Source organism: Candoia aspera, chromosome 8 (assembly GCF_035149785.1).
Source record: "Candoia aspera isolate rCanAsp1 chromosome 8, rCanAsp1.hap2, whole genome shotgun sequence".
NCBI classification, from domain to species: domain Eukaryota; kingdom Metazoa; phylum Chordata; class Lepidosauria; order Squamata; family Boidae; genus Candoia; species Candoia aspera.
The window spans coordinates 563,748-585,924 of NC_086160.1; the positions used below are offsets into that span (position 1 = coordinate 563,748).

A 22,177-nucleotide genomic window follows, 5' to 3' on the forward strand; every position below is an offset into this window, starting at 1 on the left:
GGAGTGACCTTTAGTCATTGTTGAATTGTTTCTCTCCAGAAAGGGACACTTCCATCCAGAGCTGCCAGGAATGTCTATCAGGGCTTCTTCACTGAGAAAGAACATTTTCCTGGAGCAAAGGTGGTATTTGGGAAGAGAGCGCACAGAAGCTCATGTTGCTGATCTGTCTGTCTGCCCACCTCCCCTTCTGTCTGTCTGTCTTCCCTGGGAAAAACAGGAAAGTAGGGTGATATTATTAGAAGTGATCAAATTTAAGAAACGGGTCTCTGTGTCCCTCAATCACCCTTTTTTTTCCACATCCTGAATTGGAATAATGATTTGAATGCAAAATGGGAACCGATTTGAGGCATTGAAAGAAAGGATCTGGGGACCCAATATTTAAACTTTCTAAGATCTCATGCTTGGAAGGCTGAGAATGTATGCTAGTTTTAGAAGAACTTCCTTTTTAAAAAAAGTTGCCTCGCTTTTACATTTTGAAGAGAAAGTGTCTTATTTTTCTGAGGCAGGTGGGTCTGTGTACCAAAAATTGCTCTTCCATGTTCAATGAGATTTACCTTAGCATTTTAAAAAAGTGGCCTGACTGCCAACACCCCACCCCACCCCACCATTTTCCCCACATGAGAATGATGGTGGGGGAGTTACAGCCTCAGTCCTCCAAGCAAATCACTCCTACATCTTAGGAGCAAACTGGCCAAGAACCCAGCAGTGCATCGCCTTCTTGTGAGCAGCTCTTGCCTCTGTTGAAAGGGGTCGTTATGGCATCTTTCTTCTGTGGCACCTCCGTGGAGCAACCTGAGAATGGCAGAGCTTTCCCTGGTCCTTGGCTAAGCCAGTGATTCTGCCCCAGGGATTGGGACCCTTCAGAGGCCCGCATCTTCAGCAGTTGCAGTAATCCACCAGGCAGAGTTTTCCTCTCCTTCCTCAGAGCCCATGCACCAAAAAGGGGAGAGGACTTTCTTTGGTTTGTGTACCCAGAAAGCAAAAAGGAGAACTAAGACAAAATTAAGGTACGAAGGAGTCAAAGGCGGTAGGAGGCACAACAGGGACAGGAGGAAAAAGCACAATCCAGGTGAAGGCAAGGAAAAAATGGGAAGACGCCTGTGGGGCAGGTGCAGTAACAATCCGAGGCTGGGTCACCCAAAGAGGGCATCATTTGGGTCTCATTGCCTCACAGGAAAGACCTTGCAGGCAAACCAGGAAAGGTGTGTGTGAGCATCCTGTTTTGAACAAGGAAATGTCCCTGGGCTTTTTTCCAGCTGGAAGGAGGAGGACCCCGGGCCATAGGGTTATGAGCAGTGGATTGAGCAAGCATGCCCCATAACAGTCGCATTTGCAGAAAGGCAGATTAATCAGAAGGCCCTTTTTCATGGGTTACTGCTCTGTTCAGGGCTCAGATACTGTCCCTGCCCCCACCCGCCACCCATACTCCCACAGAAAGACCCAGACTAGGAGGCAGAAGGTACTTCCACAGAGATAAATGCACAGACTGTGTAGGGAGGCAACGAAGAATGTGCCACTGCCGCAGTTAGGTTTTCCAGTATCAGCCTGGTTTCTCGGCTGGCTACTTCAGCTTGATGTCTCCTCAGTTCCCAAAGCTGTTTACTCCTCTTTGCTTTCCTTTTGCATCAACTGAAGCAGGCCGAAGGGGAGCAGGAACAGCGAGGCACAAACAGTGAAGCAAACTTTGGCTCCCGCCAGCCAGTACACTGCAAGCCAAAGGCCATTTTAAGTACGCTGGAGCAGTCCCAGGATGCCTCCTGAGATGGGTGAGAAGCAAACCCAGAACGGCCCGGCAGACTTCCCTTCCAAAGCGTTCGAATGGGGAAGGCGCATTTCATTTGCGGGCAGCTTTGCCCCCTGGAAGCCTCCTCCTCCCAAGGGACGCGCCCGCACGCTGCCGCCCATCCCAGTTACCTGTTGCGGATGCCACCGGCCCAAGAGCCCTGGCAAGGGCCCCCAGGCTCCTTAGGATGCCCATCACAGTCCCTTTTTGGCTGTCCGGTCCTGGGAAAAGAAGAGCAGCTTCAGGCCGGTTTCCTTGCCAGGCTTTGCCTTTGCTTCTTCCAAACACTGAGTTTGGGAGCAAATAAAGCCATTGGGTAGATTCAGCTCTCGCTGCTTGAAATCTTCAGCAATTTTCCTCTGGAGAAAGTGGTTGTGCAGTAGATACCTCATTGGTCAAAGCAACAACCGTTGATACGTCTCACTTGGCTCATTCATTTTTTCAGTAAGAAAAACAAAGCATCACAGAGGAAATCCCACTTCAAATAAGAGGAAATGCAAAATCCTGCTAAATGGTTAGGCCTATATTTGTGAAAGCACTGGAATGACGGTGCAATAGATTTTGAAAGGAAAAGCAGCCGTTCTCTCCATGCCCCAGGTGGGTGGTTTGCATCATGCCAAGGGATCCACGGTGGCAAGTTCGTTTGGGTGAGGCTGGCATAGCTATTCACAGAAATGTTTTCATAATCTTAACAATATCCAGCGGAAAAGGTGTGTGTAGTTCACCACAGAACAAGCCTGAAGATCCAACACAAATCTCTAGTTCGCAGAGCTCAATTTTAAAATAATATTTGCAGAACAATGGTTGTACAGAAACAAAACAATTAAGCTAGATAGAAACAAGGTGCAGAGCAAATTTCAAAATACTAGCTATACTTGGAGTATTTTAAGATTGTAGAATTCCAATGTAAACATTATTTTTTAAAATAAAAATCTGTATAAAATCAGTATTTGCATTCTAGAACTGCCTAATGTGTTTAGAGAGTGAACAAGGATGGAAAGCGCACATCATTATGGCACCAAGCTCACCTGTCCACCCTGCCCCCAAAACACAGATTCAGTGAAGCATGACAGAATAGCCACATCTTTCTTTAGTTGGAAGACTGATATCCCATTCCCTTTCCGTCCTCCCTCTTCCATTTTCCCCCCACAACTATTCTGTGAGATGTGTTGGGCTGAGGAACTATGGGCCCACAATCACCCAGCCCTTGTCCAAACTCCTGTCCCCCTCCTCCCCGCCCGCCCCTTGTGGAACTGGGTATCCTTATGAAGATGAAGAACGTGGGCTGATATCTAAGGATCCTTTGGATGCCCTGTGAAATTGTTAATGCACAGGTCTAGAAACACCTTTAGAGAAGACGGATTCGTGACGGTTCTCAAAATCTGCAGTCACAGCAATATTTATATGAATAATTAGCTGTTCCCACAGCTAGAGAATGCTCCATTTCTCTAAGCACCTCCTTCGTTCTCTCGTGCTTCATTAAGTGCCTGAATGTGGAGCTCACTCTCCAAGGGACAGAGGCCACACAGTGGGCCGTTCATTTCAGCCAATGAGAGAACTCGAGCTCAGCAGATACGCCATTCAGCCCCAACAGCTAGCAAGGTTGCACCAGAAGGCAGTTCGCTTACCGTAGCTGGATACTGCCGTGGACAAGCACGGGACCACCACAGCTGCAGCTGCAAGAAGGTACACAACGCCATTACACAGGTGCCCATGCAACTCTGCAACTTTGCAAGGGAGAATCTCTAACTACAAGCCTGTCAGACCAGCCCATCACCTCACCTGGCACACCACCAAATATTCCACTTGCTCTATATTTTATCTCAAGGTTGGAATACGAGTAGTTGGCATCCTTTCCTCTCCCTACAGGTTGGGATCCCAATTAACTTCTCTGTTACTAGTGCTGTACAAGGAGTTTACAAGAGAACACCTTTCCTTGAAGCGTTAAAGCAGCCACATCCTTTGGAAGGTTGCCCCAGCCAACTCTCCAGGTGTGGGTGTGCACAGATGAAGCAGCCCCACAACCCTTGCAAAGGAAGCGGCTGCTTTAATAGTGTGAGGAGACAGTCTCCTTCATACTACCATGCCTTGCAAAGCACCGTTTTCAAATGTTCTACACAGTCCCATCTACTGCATTTTTAAAAACCTGACATCACCATCGGCCATGCTATTAATGTACTCTTCTTTTCTTGAAAGAAAATGTATTTTCAAACATTATGAAAAGGGATCAGTTCCAAAATTTCAAGAGATCCATCTCAGCACTGGTAAGTATTTCATCTTCCAAACATTTCCCCAGAACTGTAAGTTCAAGAAAACAGCAGCCCAAGCCAAACAGAGGGGAGATAAAAGTCCAGAGGTCAGAACCATAAATGACCACGCGTTGGTCTCCCGTTCATTTGCATGCCATGCCCCCTTCAGCTTTTGCAAAAATGCTATTGAAGAGGTCACCTAGGACCACTAGTACTCTTTCTCTAACTGCTACAATGACCTTGGTGATGCAATACGGAGTGCCTGGGTTAAAATAACTGGAGGAACAAATAAAATAACAAATTTGTTGGTGTTTACTCCTGCCCAACTAACCAAGAAAATATGGATGGTACCTTCCAAAAGCAAATTTTGGCACTAAGTTGTAGCAATGAGAAACATAAATTATCCTGATATTAAATTCTGCCAAGCATGGTCCTTCCAGGAAATTCCTGACTTGTCCTGCTGACAACTATCTCCATCAGAGGGGTGGAGAAATGCAGAAGAGAATCAATTAAACTTAATTCTAATCAATAGGATAAGAAATAGGGCAGAAAGGCCAGAGAAAATGATCCTATTATGTTGAAACTCTTAGTTCTAAGAAAAACTGAAGTTCTTAATTCTAAGAAAAACTGAAATTTACCCTAGTCAACTCTTTCCATCCACTGAACAGCAGCAACATCCACCAGGAGGAAGGCGGGCTTAAGAATGGACCAGTCAGCGGCATTCCATAAAGCTAATCTTCTCACAAGCAAGGGACAATTTCTAACAATACAATTCTCTTCATTTCTTGTCCTTTTTAAATAAATACTAGTCACAGCTCAGATCAAATTTAACAAAATATGCCTTGCTAGAATTACTGTACTGATTCCTGGAAACTATAAATAATCTTCTGGTATTCCAAACAAATTGGAAAGATCCAAGAGAAGATAGGGTCCCAGAAGTTAGTAGTAAGTCCCCTCTATATTTTATAAGCAAGGAAAATGGCCAGTGAAATGTAAAGACATTTGAATACATTTAATTGACTTCAAGTAATAAACTGAAGAAACCTACTGTATGAATTAGATATAGCATGTTTTCCTTGATTTTGATTTGTGGCTGAAAAGGTTTGTTTGAGAAACTTACCAAAAGAGTAGAACAGCAGCCCTGTACCAAGGATGATAACATTATTGCTCCAGCCCGTTAAAAGGAAACCAGGAGCTGATAGCATTATTGCCTGTCCAGAGAAAGCAAAAGAGGAGTGAGAAATCTCATGATTGGTAGTAGGTAGGCTGTTACCACCTAGTGAAATACTAAATCCCACTGACCAGGCCCAGCCTTCTTTGCAATCACGGGAACTTCCACCTACTCCTTCTGCATCAGGAACTGAAACACAAACATCTGTTTGCAACTGTGGAGCCACTCTGAACCAGTCCGTGGAGAACAGCCAGGCGGACTGTCTCTGGCCGCAGATCTCACAGAGCACCCTGGTTTACTGAGGAGCTCTGAGAGAAGAAATGGCATAAGCAATGCCAAGAGTACCACTGGAGGGAGAGAAAGAGTGAGGCCGACCGAGCACAGGTAAGAGCCTTCGTTAGGACTCAGCTTGTGGCAATAACGGCAGCAAAGCAAGCTTACTGCTCTGCTCTTCTTGGGTCTGCAGACAGCTGACCCTGTTTCAGGAGGACACTTGCAGGGCCAGTGCGAAGAATGTTGCTGGGCTAGTTCAGAGTTGGACCCCAGCTGGGCAGAGCCAATTCACATCTGAGCTTGGCTATTTGGGATGAATTTAAGCTGGTCAGTCCTGAGGAAATGGTAGGGTCATCATCACTGTGATGTTGCTGAGAGGGTGGCCCGCAGCTCCAGAGGGCTCTGGATGGAGTGGATTATCTGGACCCTTTTCGGTCTGAGTTCAGGCCAGATTGTAGTACCGAGGTGGCATTGGTCATGCTTGTGGATGACCTCTGGAGGGCTCAGGATGAAGATGGTGGAATTATCCTGGTTCTCTCAGCAGCTTTTGATACCATCAACCACGGAACCCTTCTGGACCGGCTTGGTTGGGAGTGGGAGGCCCTGTCTTGCAGTGGTTCTCCTCCTTTCTCTGTGGCCAGTTCCAGTGGGTGGCGGTAGGGAGAGAGGTCCAGCCCTAGGCTGTACAGTGTGGGGTACCTCAGAGGTTGGGTGTCTTACCCCTTGTCTTTAACATCTGCATGGAACCACAGGGTGAGATCATTTGATGGGATGGAATGTGGCACCATCAATATGCTGATGAGACTCAGTGGTACATTCCCACCCCTAGCTGGTCAGGTGATGCTGCTGAGGTACTGGCCCATTGCCTGAAGGCTGTGAGGCTCTGGGTGGAGAGGAATCAGCTCCAGTTCAACCCTAGCAACGTGGAGTGGCTTTGGGCTTTCGGCCCCTCGGGTCTGGGGATGTGTCATCTCTGGTTCTCAACGGAGTTGCACTTCCCCGGACAGAGCTGGTGCACAATTTGGGGGTCCTCCTGTTGCACAAGCTGCATTGGCTCACAATTGTCTTCCAGGTGCAATTCAAGGTGCTTGTTATCACCTTTAAAGCCCCACATGGCACAGGGCCAGGATATTTGCAGGACTGCCTCTCCCTGAGGGCATCTGCCCACCCCAGCAGGTTGGATAGAGTGGGCCACTCCAGCTCCCTTCCCTTGAACATTGCCTTTTAGTGACACCCCCCCCCCATCATAGCCTTCCAGAAGGATAAAGACCTGGCTCTTCTCTTCCGGCAGGCAGGCAGGCAGGCAGGCTGAGGTGGGGCCTGTGGATGGTTTGTGGGAGGCACCTCAGGAGGGTGGCTGAGGCGCCAGGTTTCTATGTTTTTTTTACTTCCGGGGGGGGGGGGGATTATTGTTGTTGTGAGCTGCCCAGAGCTGTGCTCTAAGTTACAAATAATTTCAACTGAAGCATTTACCAAATGAACTGGTGACTTTGTGGGTTTTTTGTCCACGTGCTCTGAAGACACTCACTAGTGAATGCAGAGCTTAGCATCAGAATTAAAGTATTTCATTTTGAGAGTTCTTGAAATAAGGAAAATACAGTCATCTGAAGGGCTAAAAAAGCAGCTTACCCTTTTAACAACCTTCAGTTCTTCTCCTGGCTTAATCTGGCGAGTGTAGCCCCCCTGGATCACAGCCATGGTGACTCCAATGAAGAAAAACATCTTCCCTTGGTCCAAACTGGAGGCAGGAAAGAGGAGAGCTGAAATGCACGCTCAGCGGCCGCAGCACCTGGATAAATCTGGCTGGGGTTGGGAACGGATTGCACCACCAACTCTCAGGTCCCGATGGAAGAGCCCCCCAACTCCTGCAACCTTCAGGATTTGTCATCCAGACACGCCACCCCACTCATTCTTTGGGAAGTACAACAGTGAGTATCTGTGGCTCCTGGAACATCACAATGAGACTCCTACTGCCAATGAGCATCTTTTACAATGTCTCCCTCCAGCCTGGGTGTGCTCCTATATAGGGGACTTTCCATGGGGGCTCCAGGAAAATAACTCTCTTTCCCTTCTCTCAGAGACCATTTTATCACTGGTGGCAGGAGCAGATGGGAGGAGAAATCTAATACTGCTTTAACACAACACAGTTGAATAAACTGATTTTATAAAAGTAAATTCCATTGATAGAATGGTTATCCTTTTAAGGTGATGAGTTTTGCAGGCCAGATCCTGTGAAATACCTGCTGAAGTGGAAGTGTTGATGAACAAGAAAACTCAGAGAGTATTCCAGACCAGAGAACAGGAAGAGGTATAGGAAATACACCAGGCCCAGGATCTTGAGACCTGTTAAAAGAATAAAATGGTCAAGGCTTATTTGTAAACAAGAGCATCAACAAAATCTCTCTTCTTTGCAAACCCTGGACGGGATTGGCTTCAGATCTGGAATTGTGAGATCAGGGTCAGGAATTCTGTCAGTTAGGAGATTAGTCCTATCATTCCTTCCAAATTATTGTTTGCAAGCCAGGCAGGGTAAAGATGGAAACAGGGACATTGGGCAAGATGGTGAACGGCTCCTTCCGACACAGCCCGGTTCTGTGAGGTTCCTGATGCTGTCCTGACCCCCATCCTTGTCCTGGGAAACACAGGAAACCAGTCAACGTGTCTTTCTAGGGACCATCTTTGGGCTTGCTCTTCCCTCTGGCTGCCTTGCTTCGCCATGCAGCATCGGGCACCTCCTCACCAGCTGACAGCTCGGCTGTCTGGGAGGGATTCCACTTGCCTCTGCCATCTGCCTCTGCTGGATGAAAGCCACCGTGTGGCCACACGGTCCTCCCACTCCTTGCTGGCCCGTCTTCTTCCTCTGACTCCATGAAATCCAAGAAAATGGTGGACGCTACCAGCCAACCGATGGAGGCCAGGGATGGGGGAAGAGTTGCAGGCTGTAGGAAGGCCCACCCCACTCTTCCTAGCGGGCATCTGGCCTTCTGGCTACCCTTTGCTCCCTTTGCACAGGATCTCTCCCAGCGCTGCCACACATGCCACAGGTTTTGTTACTGCTGACAAGGCACAGGCCTCTCGGCAGCTTCCGTACATCATAACCCTTTTCTACCTTCAGCAGCTGCACAGTCAAAAATGTTCCCTGTGCTTCTGTGACAGGGTGAGTGATGAAAGGGGAGTCAGTTCTGTCAGAAGGCAAAGGAAGGGTGCGTTGCTACTCCCTTGAAAGCCAGAGAGCCAATGGGGAAAGAAGGGGGTACACGAAGAGAGAGCCGGTGGAAGACAGGGAAGCAAGAGGAGATCATCAGTGCCCACCGAGATGCTGAGTATCCATTCCGACAGTCAAGCAGTCGTTTGGGAATTGGGCCCAGATAAGCTTTGTTGACGTCCCTCTTTGAAGAGACGTGATCTGCCATATTCAATCCATACTGTCATGAGTACTGATGGCGAGCAGGAGGGGGCCCCTATCCAGGGGGGAAAACGCATGCGTAGTACTGAGGAGTTAAGCAGCCATTCAAAGAGACACAGATCAGACCCGCCTTGACTTTTGGGGTTTATCTGTCTGGGTTTTCCCACGCTTCTTCAGTTTGTTAGGATTTTCTGTCTAATGTAGCAGTAATAAAACACTAGAGACCTATTCCTTGTCTCAGCGTGGTTTCTGGCTGTTAGGACACATACAATCTTACTGTTAAAGTTTTACTAGTTCATGACCAGCTGGTTCTTTAAGAAAACTGGAGCCATTCTGGTTGGGCTTCAGGCCATGGTTTGACACTGGCCACAGTTGTTGATGACTTTTGGCAGTGGTGGGGTGGGGTGGTACATCTAAGCGGGCTTCAATACTGGACTGGCTACAAGGGCTGGGAATGGGAGGCGCTGCGCTGCCCTGGTCCGCTCCCTTCCTCACCAGCCTGTTCCTGTCAGTGTTGATGGCGGGAGAGGTCACACCCATGGCCCCTCACTTGTGGGGTGCTGCAGAGGGCATAGGGAGTGACTTTGAAGGACCAGAGGAAAGGCCGCTACCAAGGCAACTGACAGATACTCTGCTTGTAGGGGCTTGAGTCTGGGCCAAGAAAATAACTTGAGAAAACATCTCAGACAAGCCCCTCCCCACTTCACAAGAAGATAAAATGAGGGAGGGGGGAAGGACATTCAGACATGCAAGGTTCTCTTACAACAGAGAGGTTTGCAGGATCATTCCAGAGGAGAACCCAACTGAATTCTAAAGGAGTCAAATAAAAGGAAACACTAGAATAGAAAATGTAAAAGACTTGCTGTCTCTGGAGGGGCCTCCCATCTTCTGGCGTATCGCAGAGAACTGGAATAAGGCCCAGGGACTGATCAGGTTGAATGCGGACTTAAAGCCAGATATCACGGAGGGCACCTAACCAAGACGTAAGAAAGAGGTGGTGTTGAGGCTGAAGGGAGTTCCCCCACCCACCCACTCACACAACTATATCTCAAGTCCTGCATGTAATGGAAGTTTACCCAAATAACCAGTTACAACAAACTTCAGATGTACATATCTACATGCTATTGATCAATATACTTTAAGAAAACCTGGAACATTTTAACATAGGCTGTGTAGTCTAAGCAAGCCCAGCACAGACATCTCAAATTGTATACAAGGTAAGGTAATCCTTGTTCTAGTTTTCTTGGGGGCAGAGAATCATAGGGTTGAAGGGATCTTGGAGGTCTTCTAGCTCAACCTCCTGCCCTGTCAGAAATCCTTAGACAATCCCAACCTTTGCTTGAAAACCTCCAGTAAAGGGTGCCCACGACTCCAGGAGGCAGGATGTCCCACTACCTAAGAGCTCTTACAGACAGAAAATTCCTTCCTATATCAAGCTTCCACCCAGCGGTTCTTGTCCTATCCTCAGAAAATAAATCCATGCCCGTCAAGTGAAAGAAGGGGGTTGCCACGGCCTTCTTCCAGGATGTTTTTTCAACCTCCAGCTCTAGGTAAGTGTGTATATGGGCCATAAAATGTCTTCCAAGGTCCAACCCCATGCTTAGCTTTTCTGGAAGCAGCCAGAGTCAGTCAGGACCTGAGCCATCCATAAGTATAACTATTATTTATCTATTTTTTAAATACATTAATACAGCCATGTGTCTGCCCATGGAACTCTTTTTGGAACATTTTGGGGGTTTGTGCATGTTTCTTAGAGGCACCTTGTTTTCCTGAGTGACTCAACTTTATGCAAAGTTAGAAGGAAACAAATAGAGTTGCTATAAAAGGAACATGTGAAGGCATCTGTGGACCAGTGATTGTGTTTGGGTGTCACAACAACTACAAGTTATGTGGCAGGAATGCCACTTCCTCCTGATGGCTCATGTGCTTCCTCTGGTGCACCAAAAAGGAGAGGAAACTTTGGCTTCCATTTTCTATCAACTAGTTCCAGCAGATGAATGTGAACTCTTTTCATTCTTCATTCTTCATAGACTTGCTCTCCATATAACTCATCACTTTGGCTATTACTGCAAGCTTTTACATCAAAGAGTAATCCATTCTACACTATTACAAATATCAGCTGACAATAGAACAGAAAACAATCTCCTTATCTTCTTTAGGAAATACATTCTTTCAATCATTTGACAAATATTTTGAGGTCGCTATGCATTTCTCCTTTTAAATTTATTTTATCATCTATAAGCTTTCATACTTTGGGAGAATCTCACCCACAATCTAGAAGAAAAATCTCCATTTGGGTTGTATGCTATTTATCTGATTGGGGAAAGGTAATATTTCATCTGGTTCTCAAGATGTACAGTACAGACCGTTACTTTGGATCTACAGAGAGTACTGGCCTCAGCGGGTGAACAAACGGCCCAGGGCTCTCAAGTTGCTTATGGTGAATCATCGAACAGACATCTATCCGTGACCTGACTTTTCCTTCCTTCACCGTGTGGAGATGGGCGGGAGGGGAAGGGAGGAGAGAGGCCCCATGCCCACCCACGCTCAACTCCCTCCCAGTGTCTGGGTTGGCAGGGAGCCCCTCTTTCTCACAAGGGGGCTCTGTGCAAGTGGCACCCCAGCAGGATTACAGCTCCTTGGAACATTAAGCGTGCAGAGCTGTTACATCGCCCCTCCAACAGTTACAGCTTCCAGGCAAAGGTGGTCATTGGGGTGGGGAGAACATGCCCCCCCAGGATGAAGCTGGCCCACATGGCACCCCACACACCTTCGGCTTTCTCTCTAGGACAGCCGGCTGCAACCAGGAAGTTCCGCCTCACAGCAGAGCCCCAGAAGAGAGAGGGAAGGAACAGGCTCTTCTTCGTCTTGAAACAGCCACTTTCTTGTGAGAGGTGTGGACCACGTGGCAAGGCCCTGGCTTCCACCCAGGCTCTCCTGGGAACGAGAGGACGTGTCCGTGGCCTGGATCTAATGCTGGAAATGCTGGGGAAATTCCTAGCTGCAAAGCCTTCTCCCTGGCATGCAACGCACAGAGGGCTTCTGGCCAATATTGAAAATACGGAGGAGATAAGACAATATCCTTTCCTATTTTGACCTAATGATCCTTCAGAAAAGACACCACCTGTTTTGTTTTCTGATCCATTTCAGAACATATTACCCGTTTTTCCTCTGGGAGCGTCTCTGGTAACCAGATGAAGATGAATGCAAAATCAGCAACAGCGAAGATGGCAGCAAAGACGGCAGACCTCGCGTAGAATACTTCGTCCTTCTCAGTCTCCAGGGCAAGATACGCCCCGAGCATCGGCCCAAGGGTGAAACCCAGGGAGAAAGCCAGGCCGATCATGGCCTGTGGGGGAAAGGATTCAGCAAACATCCTTTGGCCAACATTCCCACACAGCCTTCTTCAACAGGATCTCCCAGAGCAACCAACCCGGAGCCGGCTTCTCCCGGCCGCCCCATCACGTCCTCCAGGGCCACCAGGAACCTCGGGTGACCCCAAAAGCAGCGCCGTTTTTAAAATGTGGGTGCCTTTTGCCTTCTTTGTGTCTTGTATAAACCCCGGAGTCATTAGTCATGCATGGTGAATGACAACAGCAGGAGACAAGATGCGGGGCTTTTGGGCTCTTTGCTCCAAGTACAAACATTTAAAAACAGTTCTAGCCAACTCAACTGAAGTTTTATTTCAGATATGATGCCAAGATGACCATTATTTCAAAGACAAAAATAATGTACAATTTAATTATACCTAAGATTTGACTTGATGGCACGGGGTTTATAAGAACTCTTTTTCACACCTAAAAGGGGCATTGCTTTCAGGGAAAAAGATACTGTAGAAAAAATGCAATCTGGTGAGCCAAATATAGCTTTGCTAAAATAAATAGGTTAATATAAATGTTTGGGGGAATACATTTATTATGGGGAACAAATCCAATTCAACTTTGATGAAATTTAGCAAGTATGTTCGATGCTCCTCCGTCAATTACATTTGTGACATTAAAGAAGGCGGAAAGGTTTCCACAGATGAATGTTTTCACCCTTTCTGGCCCAACACTTTGACTAGGCCAGGAACGGATGGCCTTTCCCAAGTCAGCTGAGACACTCCAGTTTTTTAACAACACGGCAGGCTGCTCACAGGGGAAGTGTCCTGTACCAATTCCAAGCCCAATGCCTGGTCCCTGGAGCCTAAGGGGCCCTGGTTTCCAGCTGCTGCTGCTGCTGAATGCACAGTCAGCCTGTAACAAAGCAGCCTCATTCACAGCTGGGGGGCTGTTGTTATCCGGGAGACCCTGATGGCTCCCGGGGGCGTTGCTCCACAGATGACCAGACGTCAGACGCTGTTTGTGAAGTTGGGCTGAATGTTTGGCTCAACCTTTGGCAAGACTGAGTGGTTGTGAGTCAGGGGCCCCTCTGGATCTGGAATTTTTTCCCATCTTTGACTCTGAATGGGTAGCACTCCCCACTACTGAGTCAGTGCCCAAATCTCTCTGGTGCACTCATATTCCCATGGCTTAGCCACGTCCCATTCGATCTGGCAACATGCTCCACTTGGGGCTGCCCGTGAAGAGCAGCTGGAAAGTGCAGCTGGTCCAGAATGCAGAGGTACAGGCAGTTTTGAGCATGCCACGGTGTGCCCGTATAACACCACTGCTCTTTGAACGCCGATGATACCCAGCTTTATATCTCCACCCCGGGCTGTCTGAGTGATGCCATGGATGTCCTATCTCAGTGCCTGGTTGTGCTGACACCGATGGATTTTAATATCTCTTGGCTGCTATTTATATTTACTTTTTTTGTATTGTTTTAATTGTTTGACTTCTTACATTAGCTGCCCAGAGTCACTGGTTTGAGATGGGCAGCTATATAAATTGAATGACTGACTGACTGACTGAATAACTAACTAAATTACACTTCCTTTTAACTCTGGTTTTGGGTTTTCTATGTTGGTTTTCAATGTGGTTGTTAATTGGTAGTTGCCAGAGTGGTAAGAATGAGCTGGGTGGCTATATAAATTGTCGACACAATAATTCATCATTATCGTCATCATCCACTAAACTAGTTTTATCAAAGGAGGCGGCTAATCCAGCGCACTATTTCTGAAATACAAGAATGACTCACCATGCCTTTACTTCGAGCTTTCGGACACTGCAAATCAGCAATGACGGCAGTGGAAAGGCTGACATTCCCTCTGCTTATTCCACCAATGATTCTGGAGCAAAGAAAGAGTTCAAAGCTCCTGGAAATGGCCCACAGAGAATAGGATGCTATCAGGCCAAGCTGCAGAGAGAAGAGAGATGTTGGGATTCTCATACGCACGCCCGTCAGGCAGGGGAGCTTCCGGAACGTGTGTAGAACGTGCAGCGTCTGGGTTTGTTCCATTCAGAGAAAACTGATTGTGCGAGGCAGGTGAATCCAACCTGACCTCGAGACTGGTGAGAGGGAGGTGGCAGCCGTGGCCAGGAGGGCCTTTGCACAGGCTTGTGTTGTGTGCCAGTTGCACCCATTCCTGGATCTGGAGGCTCCACTCAGACACTCATGCCCGGGTCACCTCCCAGGTATAACACGCTCCACATGGGGCTGCCCTTGAAGAGTATCCAGAGGCTTCAGCTGGTGCAAAATGCAGCGGTGCATGCAGTTAGGTGTGCTTCAAGAATTGCACACGTCACACACCTGCTCTGCGAGCTGCAGTGGCTGCCGGTCTGCTTCCGGGTCCAATTCAAGGTGCTGCTTTTGCCCTTTAAAGCCCCCCGTGGTGCGGGGCCGGAGTATCAGAGTGGCCGCCTCTCCCCGGTTACGTCCGCCCTTCCCTTCAGGTCCAGTGGGAGAGACATGTTGTAGGTCCCGTTGACCGGGGAGCGTTACCGGGCAGGGCCTAAGAAGAAGGCCTTTTCTGCCACGGCCCCTGCCTGGGAACGTCGTTCTCCGAGGCAAGGCTGGCCCCGGCCCTGCGGGCCTTCCGGAGGGCCCCCCAAATGGTTCTGCCAACTAGCCTGGGGATCCCATGATGGAGCGGAGCCTGCCAGATGGCTGTGGGACAGTTCCTTGCAGGCCCGCTCTGTACATTTTGCCACCATTTTGTCTTTTACCTTGTTTTTATCTTTTTAATTTACATTGTGGTTTTTAATGCTTTTTACATATCTTATTTTATGATGTATGCCGCCCAGAGACACTAGGTGAGATGGGCAGCTATACAAATGTGATAAATAAAATATAATAGACTGAAGTTTTAACTGTCCAACCTGGAACAGAATCTGAATCGTTTGAATGATCCTACTGAACTGAAACTACGCCTGATCTGGAAAAAAAGAAAAAAGAAGAAAAAGAAAAAGAATAAAAAGACAGCCGGAAGGCATCTTGGACGTTATCTGGTCCATGAGCAGGAAACACCTGGCTCTGCCAGGCAGCAGCAACTCTTCAAGTACCCACTAGATGGGGGTACTGAGAGTTATAGGGAACAAACCTTAAGCCATAATTATTTTATTTATTTATTTTCTGTCCCACCTTTATTATTTTTATAAATAACTCAAGGTGGCAAACATACCTACTACTCCTTCCCCCTATTTTCCCCACAACAACCCTGTGAGGTGGGCTGGGCTGAGAGGGAGGGACGGGCCCAAGGCCACCCAGCCAGCTCTCAGGTCTGAGGCGGGACTAGAACTCTCATACCACACCTGATTGGCTCTTGGGCTGAGAGGGAGGGATGGGCCCAAGGCCACCCAGCCGGCTCTCAGGTCTGAGGCGGGACTAGAACTCTCATACCACACCTGATTGGCTCTTGGGCTGAGAGGGAGGGACGGGCCCAAGGCCACCCAGCCGGCTCTCAGGTCTGAGGTGGGACTAGAACTCTCATACCACACCTGATTGGCTCTTGGGCTGAGAGGGAGGGACGGGCCCAAGGCCACCCAGCCGGCTCTCAGGTCTGAGGCGGGACTAGAACTCTCATACCACACCTGGTTGGCTCTTGGGCTGAGAGGGAGGGACAGGCCCAAGGCCACCCAGCCGGCTCTCAGGCCTGAGGCAGGACTAGAACTCACAGCCTCCCGGTTTCTGGCCCGTTGCCTTAACCGCTAGACCAAACTGGCTCTTAATTATCAAATAAAGTATGTGACTAGATACAAGTATCTCTACTCCTTCTTTGTATGTTTTAATACTTTTAATTATTCAGTGTCCAATACATTTTATTTTAAGCTGCACAAAAACACATTTTAACCAATAATTAGAAAGCTTGGACTCTAAAACTTAGTTCTAAAGCTACTGCTGTAGAACTTAAGATTTTTGAGTGTGTCTAGCTGTAGCAACTTTCCCTGTTAATACATTTAAATTTAACTTCGCTTTTGTGGCATATGAAGGACATTAAGATAAGCAATCTAGAGTTAGATGGATAAATATGATTAAGATGAATTTAAATCCAGGTCAGGTTTTATTTTTTAATCACACCACATTCTTTCACTGATCACCAACTCCAGGAAGCATCTTATTTGTTGTTATTGCAGCAAAAAGCGATGCAGCCAGGTGCTTGGTCAAAAGGGGTGGTGACTTTCGTGTAGACACACTGCATGTTGGGTGACTTTAAGAAATATATGAAACCAGCACCAAACTTTGCCATTCTTTCTCCCTCATAGATCAGAAGCTCTGGCAACATTCAGTTGCAAAGACAGGCAAATGTTTAAAATATCCATAAGAGAGCAAATACTTTCTCATGGAGCTGTATGACTTCCTTCTCGTCCACAATAAAGCCACTTCTCTAGGTGTGTCAAGCCTGTTCACTAGTTCCTGAAGGCAGGGCTGAGTGTCTGCAGAATCAAGATTTATTGCCATCAATAAAGGGTGGGAAGTCTGAGAGAGACTCATAAGATTGATAGACGGTAGAGGGACTGGCTGTTCTTTGTCAGAGACGCACATCGCTTGTGAATAGTAAAGGGTCGTTGATAGCAGTGCAATGTGACTGAAAAATTGATAAAGTTTTGGTCTAGTGCTTAAGGCGCTGGGCTAGAGACCAGGAGACCGTGAGTTCTAGTCCCGCCTGAGGCACGAAAACTGGCTGGGTGACCTTGGGCCCGTCCCTCCCTCTCAGCCCAACCCACCTCACAGGGTGGTTGTTGTGGGGAAAGCAGGAGGAGGAAGGAGCATTAGGTATGTTCCCCACCTTGAGTTATTTATAAAAATAGTACAGGCGGGATAGAAAATAAATATAAATATAAATAAATAAATAAATAAAGGAAGGAAGGAAGTTTTAGGCTGCATCAGCAGAAATACCCAAGTCAGGGGAACTAAGGGGTTCCACTCTACTCTGCATTAGCCAGACGCCACTTCAAGGACCCTGTCCAGTCCTGGCCCCACACCGGACGGGGATTCAGATCAGCTGCCAAAAGGGCCACGAGGAGGATCACAGGACTGAGAAAAGAGCCGAGGACGGATAATGTTGCACTTGAAGCACGCTACCCAAAAGGAAACTAAGGCTGTTCTTCATTATCCCAGAGTGCAGGACACAGCGGGAACTGAAGTTACTGGATGGCAGAGTCTGGCTGAACAAAACTGGAAAGAAAGCGATCCCTCCTTCGCAGTAGTGGATTCAGATATATGCTACGGACTACCCTGAATAGGTCCTTTTTTGGCAGAAGTGTGAGGAGGCAGCCTTTTCTGCACTTTGGTCAACTGGGGGAGGACTGAATTAGTTGCAATACCAGTAGTCCTTGCTTAACAACTGCCCTGTTTAGCAACCGTTCGAAATTATGATGGCACTAAAAAAGTAACTTTACAAACAGTCTTTGCCCTTATGACTGTCTCAGAGTCCCCGCAGTCATGGGATTGCGATTCAGGTGCTTCGCAACTGGCAGGCGTTTACAACTGTCACAGCGTCCCCGCGGTGACGCAATTGCCATTTGCACGCTTCACGGCCGGCTTCGGACAAGCAGAGTCAATGGAGAGGCCGGTGTAAAATCACACGGTGCGGTCATGTGATGTCTCCCTTAACAACCATGGGTGATTCACTTGATTGTGGCGGAAGTGAGATTGTAAGTCTGTTGTGGTCATGCGGTGTCTTGCTTAACGTGTTGCTTCGCAACAGAATTGCCCGTCCCAATCGTGGTCCCTAAAGGAAGACTACCTGTCTCAATTTCCGGGCATTTTTCTTTTCTTTCTTGCTTGCTAAGGCTATGCTGCTGCATTGCCCTCCCCCTACGCATCCCATCCACTATACAGCCTTCACACAGGTCGAGAGCGCGAGGCTGCCGGGGCTGCTGAACCGTGCCTGTACCGCCCTCGCCCCTCCCTCGCCGCAGCCCAACGTACCACGGTGGCCAGCAGGGCCGGTCTTCTCCCGAAGGAGTCCGAGGCAGCCCCGGTGAGTGGCGAGGCCAGAAACTGAAGCAGAGAGAACAGGGAGCTGATGAGACCTGAAAAAGATGGATCGCAGGACATGGGGAGGCACTGGGGGAATCACAGGGAGTCTACTGCCCACTGGCCACAACTTAAGTTACACTCCTTCTTTTCTCACTAATAAAGTGTTTAAGGCATTGCTTCTAAAAAGGGTCAACTGTGAATGCGAGGAAGAATGTCTCTCGACAGGTCAACTCACTCCAGAGCTGTGGCCTTCCCTGCCTTTCCCAGCATGTTAACAGGGTCGCACTCCAAGGGAGAAAGAGACCTCTCTTAGCGGCCAGCCTGTTCCAAGCTTCCTGCCACACCCAAACATTTCCCTGCTATTTGTCCAAGGCATTTTCTGCCACGGGGCACTAGGCGCACCACATCCCCCTCTCGGAAGAGCAAGGCCGTGTCTGGCCCTCTGCTCGCCTCTGCCCTCCCTGACTGACGTTCTGCGGCTCTGCCTGGGGGGCTCCTCTTCCTCCCTATTTTTGGCCTCAGCTTTTCCTGGGTGAGGCAGAAATCTGGGGGAAGAGGTGGGTGGTGCAGGCTCCCCCATCGGGTGCCACTTGCATCTGGAGCCTGCCCAGCTCCTCCAACAGCAGGGAGGGGAGAGGAGGGGAGGGGGAGGACCACCAGCCAGGCCAGGGATCCCTCCCCAAGACCTAAAGCACGCTTCAGACCGAGGTTTCTCCAGACCAGGAATAAATCTAGGCCTTATCTTGCGTTGAAGGGTCTTTCCTACCTCCAAATAAAACGCTGTTGTACTTCCTTTCGGGCGGGATGCCAAGGCTTCTGCTGAACCAGTCCACGCCAGCTTGCACTGTGCTGTATAGCCCATCCTGGGGAAGAAGGAAAGGAATTGGCCCAAGGAGGAATGACGGGCACCATCTCCTGCTCCAACCTTTATTTATTTTATTTTATTTTATAGAGTATTTATATTGTAATGTATGTGTTTTAACTTCGATTGTGAACTGCCCAGAGTCCCCTTTTTGGTGATGGAAATTTGAAATATAAATAAATAAATAAACCTCTTTCCTTTCTGTAGGAATCACTTTTTTCGAGGGAATGAAAAGAAACACTAGGGAAGGTCTCTGATAAAGCAGGTTCTTCTGTAACAGTTTCAGAAACAGGTCTTTTAAGTCCCAATGGTATTTTTTTGACAAAGCCCCCATGGAAACCAGAAACATTAGATTTTTTTAATCAACTCTTCCAGTATTTCAGACTGACTGACTTTCAAACGCTCATTCTTCACCCTATCGTGTAACTCAGGCAGAGATTATTCTTTTACACAGACAGAATAAAAGATGTAGCATGTTGAGGATAGCAGATTTATTAATGCTGAAATCTTCCTGTGATTGGATGGTGCAGGGATTCGATCTCCCCTTTGGAGAAGCAGGAAACTGGGCTGCGTTGAAGCGCGCTTCCTTCCAATTAGACATCCCACGAATATGTGAAAAATGCTGATCCATGACTTTCCTGATCCAAAAAGGTGAGGTTTGGGCGTGAGGCCCAGAGGCACCCGCCTCTCCCCTGAAAAAGCATTTCAAACACAGTCATATCCCCTCTGCCCCAGAGGGCAACCTCTGCAGGGCAGGGTGGACGGCAGGAGCCCCCCACCCCCCGCACTGCTCCAGCCACTACGGCAAGCTTGTGTCTTGTCTCGACACGCCTGTATTGCGCTGCAAAGCAAGAGTGCGGGAGCCGGGGGATAGCTCTGCCTGCCATCTTGGCAGGCCTGGGTGCATTTCTCCTCTGGCCGGGCAGGCGCTCTTCTGGCGGAGTGGGGGCCATGGGGCAGTTCTGCAGAGGTGCCTGAGGAGTCAGGGAGCCACTCTGTGGAGGGCTGCTCTGTGCCAGCCGGCATGATGCCCTCTTTGGTTGCGTGACGAGGAGGCATGTGTTGGCTTTGGGCAAGGATTTGTGCATGTGCTTTTCAGGTATGGGCTGTAGGACTGGCCTTACAACTCTGGGTGTGTTTGCTGCAAGGTCAGCAAACAGCAGCCACGTTGCCTTGCTCCGCTTGGCTTGTTCCTGCCTGGATTGTGACACCCTACTTCAGCTGCAACCCGAGCATCTGAGACGTTGGGATACTTCCTTATTTTAACTTCCACAATTAGGCAACCCGTGCCCACCATCTGCTTCTGCTGAAGGGCTCCATATGCTGCCCACCACTTTGATGAATGGCCAGATTACATTAGATTTGGATCAAACGTTCAAGGCAGCACACAGAACTAAAAACTTCGGTAAGAGCACTCCGCCAGTTGCAGAAATGCCATCGTGTTGGGGAACAGGCACTTGTGAAAACTCCCCACGCCCACCACCCAGGTCCTGCCAGCCCGGCCCTTTGGGGAGCACCCAGTCACGCCCGTCAGCATTTCTTCATTGTGCCTCTGCTGCTGCCCGGTTAAGGTACAGGTTTTTAAAACACTACCTAAAACCATCACAATTAAAGCTTCACCACAGTGCTGCAGTTCTTAACCAGAATTACTTGTTTTTAAATGATTAAAATATTTATAAAACAGCAATCTAACCATAATGCCTTCCATGTGATACCCTAAACAAACTTATGGTTAATTAAGAACAGAACCAATACAACTGTTTGAAAAGAAGAACTAACTTATTCATTTATTAAAAGTTAGTGGATGCTGAAGCACTTCTTTGTTTGATTAAAATTCACTCAACATCGTCCGAAGGTGTGGACATGATGGGGCTAAAATAGCCTTGCTCGCTCCGATAAGGGCATTACTGACCTGGCTTCTCAACCACTTCTGATCCCTTTAACTGGGGTGTCTTGCAAGATCACTTCTCCGAGAGGAGGCTAGGATCATTTCTACACTCCCCAGCCATTGTGCCCAGAACTACGCAAGATCCCATCTTGTCTCCAGTGCAATTTGTAGCTCCACGAAGCCACTGCAAGCAGACATCACAACTTGTGGCATCAGGATTTTCTGCCAGTACCCTGATGAGATGCAGCTCTCTCTCACAGGAAAGGCGGCGCAGCTCAGGGTCTGTCTCTGGAGGCCCCGAGGGATCCTCCAGGCCTCCGTGGAGCAGAAGGTTGCCGCTCCCAGGCCCACCTGCCCAGGACAGGCAGCGTTTCTTCTGAAGGAGCTGATCCAACGCTGAGGGCTCCCCAGGGCAGAACAGCTGCAGGACAACCCCTGCCCCTACCCACGGTTGGCATCTTTGCAGAGAGAGGTCGCACAGAGAGATCCCCTGCACGTGTAACCTTGCATTTCTGCGGCTGTCCAGCCCTTGCTGCGAGCACCCCACCCCCAGGCCTTGAAAGGACCCAAGTGCTGAAGGCTTGCAATTCTGGGGGTCTCTGGAAAACTGAAGGCCATTCCCAAGAGCCTGCATAAGAAGGGGGGCTTCCCCATGTGCTCAGGGCAAAGGTGCCAAAGGGGGGCTCGCTCACTCAACCCTGCAGAGCCTAACTTAAATTAATTTTACACTGATGCATCCTTGCTAGTACACACAAGTACTTCTGATAAGCACAAGGCGTTCTTACTTACGTCGCTCTTGCTGTAATGATCCAGGATCGAAGGCAGGAGGGGCAGGATCAGGGTGAAGCCCAGGAGGTCGATCAGGAGCGAGAGGAACACCACGAGGATGATGTGGGAGGAACCGTCCTCAGCGCCACAGGCCTCTCTGCCCGGTCCCCGTGGCATCTTCCGCAGGAGTCCGTTCGCCAGCTCCGTTTGTGAACGTGCTCTGGAGAAAGGCAGCGAGAGGGAGGAAAGGCCCACCTAATTTCAGGGCCAGCCGCTCCCCACCAAGCCCACCCCACCCCCGTTCAGGCCAGAGTGCCCAGCGAGCGCCTTTCCCCAGCGTTTCGGCCCGTCTGACCCCGCCGAGGAGGAGCCTGGTGGCCGGTGTTCTCTGAAGCATCTCCCCTGCTTGAACCCTCAGCCCCACCAAGTGCGGAG

The 22,177-nt window shown here is 48.8% G+C and overlaps 1 protein-coding gene across 5 annotated transcripts; it reads right to left on the minus strand.

The window, feature by feature from the left end:
- Positions 1–1,399: 1,399 nt before the first annotated feature.
- Positions 1,400–22,017, minus strand: MFSD10 (major facilitator superfamily domain containing 10). 5 transcript variants are annotated; one of them, XM_063310838.1, is made up of 12 exons: positions 21,764–22,016; positions 18,991–19,087; positions 18,174–18,277; positions 14,001–14,159; positions 12,043–12,231; positions 9,746–9,854; positions 7,717–7,819; positions 7,106–7,214; positions 5,153–5,243; positions 3,412–3,459; positions 1,915–2,004; positions 1,402–1,706 (listed from the first exon to the last, which is right to left on the minus strand). In XM_063310838.1, exons 1-12 carry the CDS (start codon positions 21,917–21,919, stop codon positions 1,600–1,602), a joined length of 1,362 nt encoding a protein of 453 aa, XP_063166908.1. In that variant the 5' UTR covers positions 21,920–22,016; the 3' UTR covers positions 1,402–1,599. The 5 variants fall into 5 exon arrangements, with proteins under 5 accessions (XP_063166909.1, XP_063166908.1, XP_063166910.1 ...); XM_063310840.1 differs by having other exon boundaries at positions 18,174–18,245; positions 21,764–21,886; XM_063310841.1 differs by lacking the exon at positions 21,764–22,016 and adding an exon at positions 19,277–19,367 and having other exon boundaries at positions 18,174–18,245; positions 18,991–19,149.
- Between the last annotated feature and the right edge of the window lie 160 nt (positions 22,018–22,177).

Excerpts from the sequence above, each read along its gene's own strand:
- MFSD10 (XM_063310838.1), bottom strand. The coding sequence starts at position 21,919 with ATGCCACGGGGACCGGGCAGAGAGGCCTGTGGCGCTGAGGACGGTTCC. Across the intron at positions 7,820-9,745 it reads GGGAGGCCCCTCCAGAGACA|GTCTCAAGATCCTGGGCCTG; the intron begins GCAAGTCTTTTA and ends TTCTTTTAACAG. Across the intron at positions 5,244-7,105 it reads AACTGAAGGTTGTTAAAAGG|GCAATAATGCTATCAGCTCC; the intron begins GTAAGCTGCTTT and ends TTCTCTGGACAG.